A 19,034-nucleotide genomic window follows, 5' to 3' on the forward strand; every position below is an offset into this window, starting at 1 on the left:
GGATTGGAGAGGGTTGACCATTTCTGAAACACTGAAAGTGCTACACAGTTACCTTCAGATAGTAGATCGGATATGGATCCTGGTACATGAGAAAAACATACAATGTTGGGTTATGTTTTTTTCCGGGGGGGGTCGCTTTAAAAAGTATCACCATGAAAAAAAGATAAAAGTGTAAATAGAAATGTAAATAACATACAGCCAAGTTACCTTTTTCTCATTTATACACATAATAATCATCATATAACCAAGAAGAGCTTTTGTGTGAAGGGGTAGAGTAGCAGGCCTCCCTGTGGTAAGACTTAATCAGAATTTAGTGTTTTTTAATTATGTGCAATTTACTCTGTTATGCACGTTCCAGCAATGCTCGCTTCAGCACTCTTCTCGAACCCCTATTCATTCACCCACAGAATTAAAATGGTAAGTGCTATATTTACAAAAACAACCTACTCTTTTTTTTTTTTTTTTTTTTTTCCTCTGTTGTTATTGTTGTTGAAATTCCAACTGTAAAAGGTAATGTACTGAAAAGGGTTAAAGAGCAACTCCCTAGAAAAGTAAGCTGAAGATTTATCCTCAAAATGTTTCAAAACTGCTATTCACATCATCATTCATCATCAATCAAATTTCTTTCTATTAATGATTCTAGATTTTAGTTTGGAAAAAATAATAATCATTAAAATTACTTTTCAGTTTAAATTCTTTTTCTAAGCTGTATGGGGCTTATCACAGTATCTTTAAACTAGCACTACTGTTTTTGAATTACAGATTTATTGTGAAGATGTTCATGCAGAATGTATAAAATAGTTGTTTTAGATAGATTCAACTTGCTGCTATCTCCTCATCTTTTCATCTTTGTCACTCAATATTTTTTCATGAACACAAGTAATATTTATTGATTTTTGTGAAGGATATTCAGGAGAATAATATATGGATTCTTCATGCATGAAAAATCGTTTTACCCATTCTTTCGCTGTAGAATAGGAATGAATTGGCATATGCATTATTTAAGCATCATTTTATTTCTTTTAGGTTAACACTTTCATTATTCAAAAATTTTATCATGATTCTTTTATTTAGAATGATACTTGATTTACATTTCAGAACAAATTACATCATTTTACTCAATGACCAATAAAAAAAGAACACTATTTCTTTAGTGAAATTTCAATGTTATTTATCTAGTATTGACTATATTATGCATAGCTTCTACAGGAGCTATCAACTGCACAAAATTCAATTCTGTTCATTGACAGAATGGAATAATCTGCAATGATAATTGAAAATTTTTTTTTCAAACATCCAGGTTTCCTGCTTTTGCCAATAACCAGGCTTCTTAATTGTTGGATCCATATTGCATGTTAATAACAAAATAACTCATTCCTTCAGTTTCTCCAACCAGCTGCTTTTTTACATTTAAATTAACATGTGTTCTGGTCTCGTGTGCAAGAGGAATTAATTGCCAACCAATTTTTTATATATGAGGCAGAAACATTTGGATCCACTTACACTGCTGAGTGATATAAAATGAACTGTTTGCTTCCTGAAATGAGGCTGACTTGGCATTTAAGACATCATGCTCATTAAAAGTGGCATTGTGGGCTTTCAGATTAAGGATGACCAAATTTATATGTATATATGAGATATATTTTTAGCACGGTATTGAAAAGCTCATTAAGAGTGAAAAAATGTGAGGATATCAATTTTGCCAGAAAGGCTGAATTTCAGAGTTAGATATCTTATTTAAGTGTGCATGGAAAAGTCAAAACTAGTTTCTTTTCACCCAGTTTTAATAAAAACTTAAAGAAAATATTTTTTGTTTAGTTCAGAAACATATTAAGAGAAGCAAAAAATGTAACTGAAATATCAAAAAGGATTGGATTTGATTATTTTGTTATGGTATTTGCCTAAAAAAATACCTTTATGCAAGAAATTTTATGATATATAAACCTGTATTTGCATTACACATGCAATTAATTAATTCAACTACAGTAAATGAAACTCATGATGAATTATTAGCATTTTGCAGATTTAGCTCTTCAACTAGCGGTGGGCTGAAATATGCTAAATAATTAATATATATTAAATTTAATTATAAAAATCAGCAGATTTAAAGAGGTATTTTAATAGTTCCATAAGGAAAAATAATTTTTAATTGGACTTACTTCAAATTTTTCTGTTGAATGACTTGCATCATTTATAAAATCAGTTAGAGGAATAGAAGAAGAGCCTGTTAATGGTTGTATAACTTTGGAGAAATCAAAGCTCATATAGAAAAAGAAGAAATCTCTAAGCAATTCCTCTAAAATAATAATAATAATAATAATAAGACTATATAAAATGACTTAATTTCTTGAATATGTTCAAAATCGGGACAGAAGCAAAATAATATAATAAAACAAATAGTAGAAAATTATTTGGTTGTATTTTTCATCTTTACTTTTTATATCTAGATGATCACAAATTCATGAAAAATAATCGAAAGTAATGCCAAATAAAAAACAAGTATAAATAACACTTTTTTAGTCTTTTTAATAAATCATCAAAATATAATCTGCTCTCCTTGAAAAAGACAACAGAATTTTCAACTTCTTGTTTTATGAAAATATTCTTATTGTATCATTTTATTGAATTATTTTGTTTTTGTTCCAATTTTGATGTATGTTCTTCCAGTTCTGTTAACCACAAAATTTTGATTTAATTAATTTTGCAGCATACTGCACAATTTTTATAATTTATAATCTTAATTATGAAAAAATTTCTTAACTCCGGTTTATATATACACTGCTGGACAATTGTTAAGGATGGACAACACTATCATCCATAGTAGTCAAAATATCAGGAATTAGAATAAGTGCAAGAAATAGTAAGAGGTGTGCACACGCATTTGCATTTCCTTGCTGCTCATCACAGATTTAAAGGATTTGATAAGAGTGAGCAGTTGTACCAAATGAAAGTTCTTGGGAAAGATTTAATTGACAATCGAAAGTTTCAATATGTCTTCAGGACATCACTTAGATCAACGATTCTCAACCTGTTGCACACAAGAGAAAAATAGGTGGTATGGAAAGAAAAAAGTATTTTTAACTATTAAATTCAAAAATTAAGTACCCCAACAACCCGTTTACCAAGGTCAATAGCCGCTCATAGACTTAAGCAAAATAATCCGTTTTCATTTTCATAAATATTCTTTTAGCCATAGACATAACAAAATGTGTCATAAATGATGTTTTTAAAAGAAAGGAGTAGTAGAAATGGATGTTGTTTGTAAGAGGAAATAAAAATAAGTTCCTATAAAAAGATAATAGTATTTGATTTATTCTCTTAGAGTTAGTTATTAGCATGCCTACTTTTTATCTCGCCACCATTTCCAGGCTCGTATTGCTCTGTTTCCAATTAGAATATTTTTTGGTACTTTTCCGTTTCGCCAACGCAAATCTCGCCAAGAAGACTTTAATGGAGAAAACACATGGTATACACATAAAACATGTTGACAAATGTTAGTTCTAAGAATTTTTTATTTTGAAGGTATAAACATTTTAATGTCGTTTAAAATTTCGTAAAAATGCCAATAAATAGACAAATTTGTAAAAAGACATTTTAAATCCTGATTTCCCGGTTCATATCACGTGATCCCAAGTAATCTCATCTCAAGTAAACTAGGCTACAAAAATCTAATTCTCTCAGTAATTATTTACATTAATTTAAAGTTAAATCTTAATTTGGAATACAAGTTTAAATGCAAGAATTATTTCAATTTGTACGAATAGCTTAATCAGAAATTATGTAAAACCTCAGTGCTTTAAATCGCTAGTGCATTCTTATTAGAATTGATGAAGTTAACCCTTGACTTTGCCTTTTCTATATTTTCACCATCGGGTGAGCGGTGTGATTGCATTCTAATTGACTTTATTACAGCATAAAATTGCCTTAGGGCATAAAATTGAACTATCTGGTAAAAATTATATGTAACTGTATGCCAGTATTGAAAGAAACAATCAATCTGATAAGAAATAGCTGCGACTTGTTTTGAAAATGTAAAAGTTAGAGGTTACCAGTGAGGGAGGATATTTTGTTTGGCATCAGTTTTACCATTACTGGCAATTTTATAACTTGCGCCAGCAAAACGGAAAAGTACCAATTCTTTTTACGTCATTTGCTGTCTCTAACAGCAGGTATTCCTTACTTTTCTGCACGATTTCAGAATATTTTCATTTGTTTTCTAAGAACTCTCTATATATTGTGCATTTAAATATTTGTAAAATAATAATAATAATAAAACATAGATTTTTAAAATGACTAGGATTGACTAAGCGGAAAAGTGATGATTCACAGGTGATGATCCAGGACAAGGTGGTGATCCAGGAAAAAGTGATGATCCAGGACAATTACCAGCACTAAAAATATTGAAAAGAAAAAATTCTTTATAGAAAATATTGTTACAAAATGTACAGGCGTGACGAGATAGCTCCCCGCATAGCAGGTTTAGGGTTGCCATAAAATGGTAAATGAAGGCAGAGTTACCACATTTGGTGAGAAATCGCCCATTTGGCAACAAAATTGATGACATGCCATGGATGGATGGAGAACCTTCTGGAACGAATTCTTACCGGTTTACCCCAGAATGTTCTTGAACACAAGCCGAAAGCTATATCAACCCTGCTGGTCCGCAGTCAGTTAGTGTGTGCCTCGTCTAGAGTGTGAGTTAGTGTGTCTCATCTAGTTAGCCCGTGTGGAGACGACTGAGTTGACAGCCTGCCAGCGAGTGCCGAGTGGGTCGTCGAATGCATCGAAGAGTCTCTTAGTGTATCGCGGTTAGTGCATCGTCGAGAGAGTGTGTTAAGCTCCGGGAACGACTGAACCGAAGAGTCGGGAGCTATGGTCTGTGTGTTGTCGAGTGCATCACGAGTTGTAGCATAGAGAGTCTCGAGAGTATGTGGAGTTCCGAGAACGACCGAGCAGAGTCGGGAGCCGTACTCTGGTGCTTTGCAGTGAAGCTGTCTTCACCGTTGTAGCCTGATAACCTGAAGGCTGTGTCGCTGATTGTTCCGCTGAGTGTATAGTAGATCTTCGACTGTTAAACATGACTTTGGATATGTCCTGATTAATATTGGTAAATAAAGTGTGTTTTGATATTCCATCAAGTGCTGTCGTCGTTATTCACTCCAAATCCACACGAACCCCGTATGAATGTGAAAGAAGAAAATAGCGTAACAACTGGTATCAGGGGAAAAAAAAACAACAATATAATGATAGTTATTTATCATTTGGGTTTGCCTAGAATGGAGATGAAATGTACACTGTGGGGGAAGGGGGGGAAAGAGGAACAATTCTATATATCCCGTCCTACTGGGCCGATTGAGGAAATTCAAATTGCGTTTTTCATGACTCGAAAGCACGACTTAAGATACATATTAGATTTATATATAGCATCATTCTAACATAAGTATTTTGACATAAAAATCGGACTTATTCTGAAATAACATGCCAATTTTTTTGCATATTTTGATTCTACGACTCAAATTATGCCAGACTGCCACGTTTTGTAAAAATCATAAGAGTAGTTTTTAAAAACTTAGCTCTCAAAATTTTAGCTCCTCAATGTAAATTGAGTTTGGTATATATTTATTAATATCACTTTTTTATTAAACTTTTTTCCTTTCACATATCGAAATTTAGTTTCATTCCAAATAAAATTCACCCATTTTTTATGCTTTTTTTTTTAAATTTGTATTTTTAAAAAATTTTTATAAATTTTTCAAAAAAAATATTTAAATTATAACTTATAAATCTTTTGCCATAATCTTAAAATGGGTGTATTTCTAAGCATACCTGCAAAAAATTAGACTTTTTTATTCAAAATTTTCTAAAATATACACAAATTTACATATTGGCACATTTTGATTTTTTATTTTTTATTTTTTATTTTTTTAAGTGAAAATAACGCCAAACGTGGTTTATGGATTTTGCTACGGTGAATTGCCACAGCTAAACCTTAGATTTCAAATAAATTTTTATGGAAAATTAATTATATGAGGTTTTCCCCCTCAATGATGTGTAATAAACATTTATTAATACTATATGAAAAGCTATTTTTTTAAATTATAGATGATATTATTCACAACTTTTTTTAATTTCCTTCCTTTTTTTTTTTTAAATATTTGTAAGAGTAAATTTTTACCTTCACTGTGTTATCATCAATTAACTTCATTTAAACTTAGTTGCCTAAAACTGAGAAAGTTCGTTTGATGTTTATTTTCACAATATTTTTAAGCAAACAGGAAGTTGACAGTTTGGGTCATGTCCCAGCTTAAAAAATATATATCAATTTTTACATTAATTCCCTTAGAAAGAATGTTTTAAGTAGTAATTTTCTCTCGTGTTGTAGATTATGTAAAAAACATACATACTTGCCAACCTATGACACTCAAAAATCAGGAGATTTTTTTAAGAAATCGGGAGATTTTTTTAAGAAATCGGGAGATTTTTAACAATGTTAAAAAGACTTTTTAAATAAGGAAAATATAGTTTTTAATAATGAATTAACTTTAAATAGTAACTAATTCTTATGCAAGCAACACAAAAATACCTTACACATAAAAAACATTTTCATTACTTGCATCGTTTAAGAAAACAAAACAAAACAAGAAAAAAAAACCTTTAATCAGTTTTTGTACAAATGGTATAAACAGTGGCGGATTTTGCTTTCTTTAAGAAAGAAACTTCATAATTTTGTTCATAGCAATTGCCACGTAGGCCTGCTTTCACTAATAAAAGTTTTCTAATGTGTCATCACTAATATTAGATCTAAATTTAGTCCTTGTTTTCACAACAACACTGAAAATCCTCTCACACTCTGCATTACTATGGGGAACTGTCAAGATGGCCAACACAATTCTAGACAGTTGACTATATTTTAAAATTCCATCAGCACCTTTCAGTTTTCCTATTAAACTCCACTGGGTGTCAATCCTAGCTGATTTTATAACTTCATCCAAGTTTTCTAATTGTAAACTGCTATTATGCAGCTGTTGGACCTGTTTCAATTTTTCCTCCTTTTTAGAACTCCTTTCAAGATTATAATAAATATCAACAATGTGTTCATCCACATTTATTGGTAAAGAAGCTACTCCTTTTTCAGCTGCTAAATTTAAGAGGTGACAGGTGCACCTCATAATCTGCAAATCTGAATTTTTCTTTCTGAAGATGCCTGCAACACCAGTCTTCAAGCCTACCAATACTGGTGCATTATCGGCACCTAGTGCTAAGCAATTATCCAGAGGGACTTCATTTTCTTTTAAAGTTTTAATAATTAGCTGTGCTATATTAAAGCCTGTCAAATGTCCTTCCAAAGTGGGGACAGAAAGTAAACTGCACTCAATTTCTGAAGACTCTGGATTAAAAAAAAGAAACAACAATTGGATACAGTTTTGAATCCGTATTATTACTTCCATCCGTAGAGAGGCAGAACGGAGCTGTTTTAATGCGATCAATAACTGAAGATTTATTTTTAAATCCATTTCTTTAACAGCTGCACCTCTTTTGGTTCTTGCACATAAGTATTTCTTAGCGATTTCACTATCAGGAAACATTTTTCTAAATAAAGCTGCAGCATGATCCGATGCATTCAGTGGCAGGTTGTGCTCCAGTAAAAAGGCAGAGAACAGACATTCTGCATTAATAACTTTTTGGATTTTTGTTTCTGAAGAAAAATTTAATTTTTTTTCAAAACAGCTCATGTTGCCCTTGTGTTTTTGTGTACGCACATGTTTGAGACGACCATGCGCCCTTCCACAATGCGAAATCGAAAAATCGCAACAAGAGGCGGTACACATCGCAAATTTATTACATTTCCTTGAGGAAATAATGGAAGGAAAGTCAACTGTGTACGATTTTTGAAACGTAAACGAGTATTTCACCTTTCTCGCAGACATAACAAAAGATCATAATTTCTAAAACTATTTCCCAAAGGCATGTGTACTCACACAACTCAGGACAAAATGACCGAAATAACTAAAGAACATCCAAATAACAGCTTGTTTTGTCCTCATTGGCTAATATATGCCAGATGACACGCAGTTGAGCATGATGCCCATTGCAGAACTGGAGAAGGACGTTTCTGGATATGTATATGCTCTCACTAACAAAGCAGAAGTTATCTAATTTGCAAGGTTTTGTTTTAGATATAATCTAGAGAAAATTCATTTGCTTCGGACGTCCAAAATCACTTTTTTTGTTCATATAACAAAGTATTAAGCCAAGTTCCATAAAAATCGTGAGAAATTTTAAGAATAAGAAAAAGTCAGGAGAAATATATTGTAAATCGGGTTGGCGGGAGAGCGGTCGAAAATCGGGAGTTTCCCGCCTAAATCGGGAGAGTTGGCAAGTCTGAACATAGATATAGAAACATAGAAATTTTAATATAGAAGTTATTAGGCTTAAAAACTCTAAATAATATGATTTAGATTGTTTGCACCCAATATAAGAATCTGGTCACTCGGTGATACAGGATAAGCACTGCTGGAGTTCTTCCTCATTTAACAAAAATCTTTTAACTCAAATATTTATACTTTGGACTTTGCTTTAAACTTTTTATAGTTAAACCACCTAGAAAATGAAAAGCTGTCTTCAGCTGAAACACATTTGACGATATTGATATTCATTCAAAATTTGACAAGAATGCAAAATTTACGGAAGTGTAACAATCGAAAAATCTTAATTTTCGTTTGTCAGTACTGAAAACAAATGTGGAAGGAAATTGGGGGAAAGCAAAACTTTAAAGGGGAATCTACTTCAAGGATGTTGATTGTTCAAAGAGAAAACACGTGGACGAGTACACCATCAAATAGCAGCAACTGAGTTTGTGCTAACGGAAAAGACATAAACAATATCATTTCAGATTAATGTGAAGAGTGACTGGTTTTCAACTATATGGTTGTATAGATTTAAATTTTGTCACAGAACTTATAATATCATAGAATATCATATTATAAATGGAGCATCCCATGATTTCTCAGCCGAATTATTTGAATGTTCAGGAATTTATTCAGTGACGTATATGGATATCATCTAAAGACGTTTTCCCTCTTGATGAAACCTGTCTTTCCTTTCATTTTATGCCTTCAAAATGATTAGCCTCTAAAGACTGATAAATGCTCTGACCAAATACTGATGAAATGGATTGAACTGGATTATTAAATTACGACAAAGCAGGGCTATCTGCTTAAAAGGAGGGATGCATTTGTGAAGAACTTTCTAAGAAAAACCAGCTCATGTATACATCACACATGAGAAAAACCATGAAAACGCCCATGCAACCAGTCCGTTCGCTGGGATTCGAACCCTGGAGTGAACTACCAGTGTTCAGCGACTTTACCTCTTGGCCGTTTGTGGGCCCTTTTGAAATGGAAGGCGATAAATTTATTTAAAATTAATGTCAGAATTACCATTTAGAAGAGTTGGATGCTTTTTAATATACTTTCAGAATGCCTAAAGAAAAAGAATAAGCCATTAAGAAGAAAACAATAAATTTTTGCATAAAATTTAGTATTTTTTTATAATTTAAAATCTTTTAATTTTATGATATTTGATTCTTGCGATTTTAGAAATAAAATATTTGACTAAAATATGAATAACATTTTAAGACGTTAAATGTAGGATGATAAAATTGTGTAACAATGAAAAAACTGTTTAAAGCAATGTATGCAAGTCATCCTACATTAAAATGTCGGATATGCATCTCTTTTATTTATATATCTTTTCTGAACGGAATATTGAAAGGCGTGTTAACTGTGCCTTACTGTATTTTCTCTTTTAATATATGCAGTTTTCAGACTCATCGTAATCTGGGTCACAAAGTATTCTTTCGAATGAAACACAATTCAAATAAATAAAATCAAATTGTGGAAAATTTATACTAATAAATAGTTTAAAATGCACAGTTCGAATGAATGAACAGAAAATTTTAAAACAATTATCTGAAGAGGCAATGCAACACAAACAATTAAAATAAAAGTCTAAAAATTTAAAAATTACCTAAAATATGACTAAAAAATATAGTATAAAGAAAACTATTTGAAAAAAAATATGCACCTTTACTTAAACTATGCAGTTCGAATGAGTAAATAGAAATTTTTAAAACAGTTATTTGAAAGAAACCATGCAACTTAAAAAATTAAAATGAGATTCTAAAAAGAAAAAATTACTTAAAATAATAAAATTATAATTAAAAATATAATGTAAAGAACATTATTTGAAAGAAAGAATGATGTGACTTTTTTCCCCCTCTCACACAGTGTTAAAAGGGAAAGGAAGATAGGTTGCCATATATTAAGAGGTTCACCAAGTGAACTATTCTTGGCACAAACTGAAAAAAAGTACCAATATAAATTTATAAATTTCTCCGTAAATTTTGCACCAAATTTAACAAAATTTAATATTTAGTCATAATTTGAGTCGTAGAATCGAAATATGTAAAAAAAAAAATTATATGTTATTTTAGAAAAAGTCCGATTTTGTGTAAAAATATTTATGTTAGAATAGTGCTATAAATAAATCTAATATATATCCTAAGTCGCGCTTTCGAGACATGAAAAACACAATTTGAATTTTGTCAATCGACCCAGTAGAACAGGAGATATAAAACTGTCCCCCCCCTCTTTTTTTTTCGCAATGTACCTTCAACTTCAATGTGTTGTTTGCGGTGAACTGTTATCCAATCAATGTATGAAATCATCGTTTCTTAAAAGGCATCTTGAATTTAAGAGATAAATCTGAAGAGTATTTTAAGAAGAAATTAGCAGAGTTCAAAAATAATGAAAGTTTTTATTACTTCAAGTGAAAAGGCTATGGAACCTAGTAGGCCTACAAATTGCCAAGATTGGACAGGCTCACACTATTGGAGAAAACCTTATACAGTCAAAAGTCATTAATGCGGACACCCATAATCCGGAATGATCTATAATCCGGACCCCAAAGCTACAAACTTTCTGCGCATGCGTCGCGTTCACGCATGCGCACAGGCATTTACGAGAGCGCGTAAGACCCTTACGGCTGCGAATATGTTTGTGCGCATGCGCGTTTAATGTGTAACGGAGTTATACGCTAAGCTAAAGTTATCTAATTCAGTTAATGTTGCTGACTGCGTTGTTCCTTAATCTTTGAATTGGATCCGGCTTATTATTTTTTGCACTGTTAGAGCAATTTTATAAAAGTAAGCTTGAACTTTCGATCATGTCAAATAGAATTTCCGATATATATTTACTACAAAGCGAAAGTATGTTTTGAAATCCGAAATCTGTTTATCAATTTCACGCTGCTCTGCGGCAGAGGGGGGGGGCAGAAATGTCATTATTAGATTATGATAGATTAGAAAGATTATGTCAAATAGAATTTCCGATATATATTTACTAATATGTAATTTGTATCTACAAAGCGAAAGTATGTTTTGAAATCCGAAATCTGTTTATCAATTTCAGGCCGCGGATTGGAAGTTGATCTGTCAGCACTATCCTTATCTTCAGGGCAGATGTTTTTATTTTATTTGGTTTATAATTCCGTACTAAGTGTAGTATTTCATCTCGGTCTTTGATATGATTTAAATCAAGTTCCTCGTCATTATAATTTGCTTCCGATAGTGAAGAAAGTGACCCAGAGGTTATTGAAAACAAAAACATTTCGATTGACAAATTAGTCGGTATTCTCAACACAGCAATTATAGGACTTGAACAGCAGAACTTTGTAACTAAACAAGAAATTATGTCTGTTTAATAAAATTAAAGAGAAAGTATTATCACATGAAACGAAGCAACTTACATTGAAGGAAATGTTTAATAAAGCAAACAAATAAATATTAAGCTTTTTCTTTTTGTAAATTTTGATACCCTTTAGATCATAATTGTTCTTTATTTCATAAATTACGGTTTCATATTTTTAATTTTGTAATTTTTGCATGCCATCTTACCAGATTTAAACTGATGATCTATAATCCGAAAAAATCGATAATCCGGAATCGCCGAAGTCCCGAAGAGTCCGGATTAACGACTTTTGACTGTATTACCAACAACTAAAGATATTGTTTTAACATTATTCAATGGAAAAACGGCTAATGAACTATAAAATCATTCCATTATCAAATGATACAGTAAGTCGACAAATTCATAAAATGGAAAATTCCATAAAAGAGACACTTATTCAAAAAATAAAACACAGTGAATATTTCGCATTGCAATTGGATGAAAGTATTGATATAACAAACATTGTTCAATTATTAGTTTACATACATTTCGAAGAAGATAAACGAATTGTCAGGACCGTTCCTAACGCAGTGAAGCACGTAAAAGTACACGGGCGACCAGACTCTCGTGATACCATGACTAAATATTTTTAATTCATTGTAAGCATTTGTCATATGTAAGTATTTAGTGAGTATGAAATAAAAATTTTACTAAACATTAAGCTTTTTTTTTTTTTTTTAATTTGGGGGCGGCAATACTAGGAAAGTACATGGGCAGCCAATGGCCCTACGAGTATTTATTTTCTGAATCTCTTCATGATAGAGCAACTGAAAATTTTCAAACTACTTGAAAATTTTATGTCTGAGAATGATATTCCTTGAAATAACTGCAGTGATGTAGCTCAGGCTTTAATGGGTAAACATTCCAGTTTTATTTCACAGATAAAGAAAGTTTCACTTAAAACTAAATTAAGTAGCCAAAACAATCCTCAAAACCCTGAAAATAGTTTTGAATCAAGTAGTGAAAATTATTAATTTTATTAAAAGTTTAGCTTTAAATTAAAAGTATTTACGATTTTATACCAACAGACGGGCGAACATGAAACGCTTTTGTTACATTCCGAAGTAAGGTGGTTATCAAAAGACAGTGTTTTGAATCATCTTTTTGAACTTCTATCGGAAATTCAAATTTTCCTCTGTGATTCAAAATTTGAGTTGCAAAAATGTTTATTTAGCGAGTTATGGCTCACGTGTTTAGCATATTTAGCTGATACTTTTGGAAAGTTAAATGAATTAAATTTAAAATTACAAGAACAAAGTGTTAATATTTTTACCATTTAAGATAAAATAAACACAATGATAAAAAATCTCGAGGTAATAATCAAAGAATTGGATAATTTTATTTTAAGCTTTTTACCACTTTTAGAAAGTTTTTAATCAAAAATAATTTTAAAATAAAAGAAGAATTAGCATCCTACATTAAAAATCATGAATCTTCATTGTAACATGTAACTTCAATATGCATTTTTTCAAGGATTATGTAAAAGAAAATTGGATTAGATTCTCCAGTTTATTCAAATGTACCTGATATTTTATCTGGTGAAGAAAAAGAACAATTGATAGAAGTTTCCTGTGATTAAACTCTAACTGAAGATTTCAAAAACAAGACACTTGTTTTGGCTAGCCAAAAAGAAAAAAAAAAAAAAAAAAAGCCAATGCATTTCAAATAAAGCTATTAAATTTTTATTGCCTTTTTGCACAACATATTTGTGTGAACAAGGATTTTCTTCTATGTTATATTTGAAAATTAAATACAGAAGAAAATTAGACATGAATCCTAATTTATGATTAAAACTAAGTGAAATAAAACCAGACATAAAGAAATTGAATCTCTCTTAAACAGGCCCAAATTTCAAACTAAATTTTAGAATTAAAGTATTATAATTTAAATTTTGATTATTAAAATGGTAACCAATTTTTAATCTAATATTTTTTGTATGTATGCATATTTGATAGAAAAAACAATAGGTTGTGCTAATGGCAATATATATATATTAATATTTCTATTAAGAAACATGAAAGACAATCATTATAATATGTAGTGGTGGTACTAAAGTTTTTCAATTTTGGTTTAGATGGTACAAGTTAGTCAAAAAGTTGAAAATTGCTGACTTAAATGATTTTATGCATGATGAAATCATTGGAAAGATCGAAAAATAAGAGTTGTTGCCACAAAGTTCACCCACAACCTTGTTTCACAGCTCCCTCGAAATTCCAGCCAGAGTGAAAACTTAGCAAGGCCCAGTGATACTTAATATGTGTACTTGGAAGCACAGGTATTGGGCTTACTTCATTCTGTACAATGGAAAGCATTTAAAACAATTGAAACATATAGCCAGCATCACAGGATAAGTCATGTTAAATATATAATGCTTGCAAGTATATTGCTCTATCAGCAAAAAAGAAACCAGCACACCACATCTCGGCAAGTGGTGAATGTGGGCTTGCATAATATTCTCAGATGAGAGTAGGTTCAGCCTATCATCAAATTGTAGATGCCAACTGATCTGGTGTGAGAGTGGTACTACTTATCATCCAGGAAATATCCTGGAAAGGAACTGATATCTAAGATATATTGTGGTTTGGGCTGGCATCATGACCAATAGATTCATGCCCCTACATGTGATTGCAACTGGGACTATGACCAGCCAACAATACATTGATGAAGTTCTGCTGTCTCATATTTGCCTTTTCCATGGTGCTTTTTGTGATAAATTTCTTTTTATGGATGATAATGCACTATGCCATTGAACACTTGTGTTCAGGATTGTCCAGACAGCAAGGTTATTCAGCATCTCGTATGACAAGCATGTTCTGCAGATCTTAACATGATAATAAAATGTTTAGGATGCTCTGGGAACATGACTTGCTAGTTAAAAATATCCTCCAACAAATAAAAACATCCTTACCTCTGCACTGACAAAGAAGAGGGCCTTAAGCGCTGCTGTATAATGTTGTACAAAGCATTACACAATGTGTGAAAAGTTGCATTGCCTTCCACAGTGGACATATCCCATATTGACATCTTTCTCAAAGATGCCTGCTATTATTCATGTGCATTTTTCTGTTTCTCTGTGCACAGCATGAAGAGAACACTTTTTTTTTTTTTTTTTTTGTTGTTGTTGTTGTATATTTCAAAACCTTTTGTATTTTCCCGAACAATAGATGTCCTTTATTGTAATGTCCAAACAGTGTGGCAACAATATTTTATTATGCAATTGCAATGCAGCATAACATTAAGAGGGCTGGACCATTTGTCCAGCAATGTACGTATACATACATACATATCAATAAAGACATAAAGTACAAATTTAAAACCAATTTTTCACAAAAATTTCCCAAAAATAACCTGAAATTCATAAGTAATAAATTTTTTGTAATTATGAAATACATACATACATATATTTAGAAATTTCATAAATTTAAAGTTTATAAATTATTGAAAAAATAATTAAATAAAAGGGAGGGTTAACAGTCTAGTACAAGCATTCAAACTGAAACAAAAATAAAACAGTTCAATAAAACAGTGTAATAAAAAAAATGTAATTGTTGAAAATTGCTTAGTCTCTTTCAAAGAGCAGCTGAAGAATTTTCAGCAGAGCCACACTTCTGGATTATATCTTGATGATTATAAATTCTTGAAATAATTCAAAAGAAAATGTCAAATAAAAATTTATTAAAATTATTAATTAAAGTTTTTTAAAAGTCCAATAAACTAAAACAAAAAGTCTCTTTTTTAAATTGTAATTAATCACTAACATATAATTTACTTTGGCATGAACTTAAAAATAAAAATACTGCAAAACCAAACAGTATAAAAAATAATTCTTAGAGTAAGAAATCAGGAAAACCATTGGATAAATTGACAGCAATGTGCTAAATAAATATTTAAATAAATTTGGGTCTCAAATACATTTTCTTTGATTTGAAATGTATTTAAATAGTTAGCATTTTTAAAGGTACATAAATTATTTAAATATACTAAATAGAATTTGACTCAATACAAAGATCTCAGCAGTTGGACAAACTCAAAGTGAAAATAAATAGTGTTTAAAGTTCATTTACAAAGTTTATGTATATTCTGAAATGAACAGCTTCATGTAAATTTGAGCATAAAAATCATTTTTATATTTGAATCTATATTTAACATCAGAAATGCTGTGAATCATTAATCTGCAGGAACCAGAACTCAAAATTTTCTTTTGATAGGCAAATATTTCAATTTAAGGCATATTGGGCATAGAAATTTTAATCCTGTTGCAGTGTGCTTACAAAGATATAATATTATACTAAAATAATTTGCAAAATTATATCTCATGACACAGCAAATGCTGACATAACTGCTGCAGATATACAGTTGCCAAAACAGCTTATTCTATGAAAACTATACAAACCAATAAATATTTATAATTCTAATAATAATCTTTAAAAATTTTGGCTCTCAAAAGTAAACAATACAAAGAAAGAATACAGAGCACAAAACAGAGATGTTTTGTATAAATACAGATGGCAGTGTTTGTCTTATAAATATGTAATATATATATGCATGTATGTTATACAAATAATTTTAATGACTGATAGTTGTAGATAATGCTGGTGCATAGAATGCACAATCGCATAGTTGCAGTCAGACACAGCCTTTGTAACTATTCAACACACTTTATTTCTGGACAAAACAGTTCTTTAGAACATTCTGTTTGACACAGCATTATGAGCGCAATCTGCACCCATTCTTCAATGCATTTTTGTATGATTTCTATATTCTAAGTCAAATGCAGAGGAAAGACTAACACCTTAGCTCAGAGCAAGCAAAGCAGAAAAGTGCAATGAATTCAGTAATGCTTGGGTTATGGTCCCACCAAAAGTACTGATTTCAACTGAAATCTTACTTGCTGAACGGACTACTCCCAATTAAAATTAGAAGTTTGCTTTACATATCTTTTATCTTATATATATATAAAAAATAGTGAACATTTTAAAATCATATTCCATATAAGCAGGAAACAATATTAAAAAATAAAAGTGATTAAAACCATTCAAGGGAACTGAATAAATGATAAACAAACTTAAAAAATTTAAAAATCAAAGTTTCATAAAAAAACAAAGGGGTTAGACATTTCTCTTGACATTTCAATAGCAGATTGGTGCTGAGAAATGTTAGAAATCATAACCTGTTTCTAAGCTAACTAATGAGCATTTATACAAATACATACAATTAAATATATATATACAGTTAAATTAATTAAACTATTAACTATATTTATTCTTTTAAGTTTATTAATTAAACTATATACATATAATTTAGTTAATAAACTTAAAATTTATAATTATATATATATATATATATAACTATAAATATTAAGTTTTGTTTAAGTATATTAATTAAACTATAATAAATAATCAATATTGTAAATTATAGTTTATAAAACTTCAGGGATTACTTTTTCCCATACAGTTTGTATGAATACAAAATTATTTGTTTCTACATACCAACTGACTGAGTATTTTTTGTTCTCTCAAAATTTTTTAGATCTTGATGCAGAATTTCATCATTATCCATATCACCAGACCTTAAGTATTCTAAAATAATAAAAAATTAGGTAAACAGACAGTACAGTACCAGTAAATCATATTAATCAACATCTATTGAACAGCATCATTATCCACATAGACATGCTCAGATTAATATACGATTATTTAGTTATTAAATTATTAATATCAAACTTGAATTATTTAGTTTTAAATACTTCTGAGTGATAAAAGAAAAACAGTACACAGATGGTTTAACTGGTTGAAATTAAATACTCACTTCTGTTACAGATATAAGATCATTTTACTTTTAAACCTTACATTTAATTTCAGTATTTTGTTTAAAACTAATCATAATCAAATGCCATACAAAGTAACAGTAAATAATAACTTTCAGCTAAAAATTTATAAATATGCTTATGCATTTTAAAGGTGCTAAATATAGCTTCAAAATTTTTCAAAAAATATGCTTTATATTGATATATATAAGTTGGCTGAAAAAGATCTCAATTGTTAACAAATTCATAATGAAAATAAGTTCATGCATGTATCATTTGAAATACACAATGCAGTAGAAAGTTTTAAAAACAATTTACTAAAATATAACTTAAACAATAGAAAAATATAAAAGTATCATTTGATAATTAAGATAAAAAGAGTAACATTGCATTTACAGTCTAATTTAGATAAATTACTCTGAAAATAATTTCAGATATACAGACTATATAGTCAACTATATAACAACTATACAGTCAAGCATTCTGAAATGTTCAAGAGCACACAATAATTATATATTTCCATTAACTATCAGATGGCTGAAAAGAAGTTCCCTAGTAGAATGATACATAACTGTGCTTCATGAAAATGCATTTATGCAGTCTAGTCAGCATTTACGAAGGTAGAAAATTTTCACAATAGTCCCTCAGCATAAAAAACACCAATCTTTATGATGGATTAATTCTTAACCTCTTACAGACCTTTTTCTTTAAAGCTCAAAAGGGCTCTTAGTCTCAAAATATGATTTTGTGTTGTTTCACTTTTCATTCGAGTTTGTTGCAATTCAGCAAAATGTAATATATTCATCTCTCAAATTTAATCTCCCTGCTATTAATTTACAAATTAAGCTACCTAAAATCAACAGATACAATTCTTAAGGATATTATTTTTAACCTTTTAATCTAATTGATTTAAATGAAAATGCATTTAATTCCTGAAATATATAATTAAAAATCTTAAATACTTTTACAGAATTATATTACATATTTTTTCACTTTTTAAAGAGACAGAAGATGTATGACATTCCCATATTAGTCTTTTAAAAGAGCTCTTTGGGACAACCGTTGAACTAAAAAAAAAATATCTAAACTAAAAATAAAATAATTAATTAAATTAAAATCTTAGTTCCCCCCCCTTCCGAGTTTAAAAATAAAAATGTGGTTGCTGCTCATACTTAATTCTCTTTTGATGGAAAAACAAATGGGTTGAACCAATAATATATATATATAATAGGTTGTAACTTAAAGGTAACACTGATGGGGAAAAAAAAAAAAGAGATCTAGAAATTTTGCTCAGCAAGAAAACTTGAACATTCTTCAAAAGCATACTCAGAATTTAGGTTTCCTGAGGATATCTTCCAGTCAAGTGACAAGTGATGTTAGAAATGTCCGACATGTCATGTCAATAAATAGGAATGAGACTAGATACCATTAGGCAACTG

General features: G+C 30.2%; 1 protein-coding gene across 1 annotated transcript in view; it reads right to left on the reverse strand.

The window, feature by feature from the left end:
- The window catches only part of LOC118191706 (speckle targeted PIP5K1A-regulated poly(A) polymerase-like), a 74,222-nt gene that overhangs the window by 3,586 nt on the left and 51,602 nt on the right, over positions 1-19,034 (reverse strand). The window contains exons 6-7 of the mRNA XM_035362543.2: positions 17,279-17,368; positions 2,160-2,296 (exon numbers count right to left, since the gene is read on the reverse strand). Of these exons, the coding sequence (XP_035218434.1) occupies positions 2,160-2,296; positions 17,279-17,368 (227 nt within the window). The remainder of the gene's footprint in view (positions 1-2,159; positions 2,297-17,278; positions 17,369-19,034) is intronic.

Source organism: Stegodyphus dumicola, chromosome 10 (genome assembly GCF_044657685.1).
Source record: "Stegodyphus dumicola isolate Sdum_Otavi_A_Nest chromosome 10, ASM4465768v1".
NCBI classification, from domain to species: Eukaryota; Metazoa; Arthropoda; class Arachnida; order Araneae; family Eresidae; genus Stegodyphus; species Stegodyphus dumicola.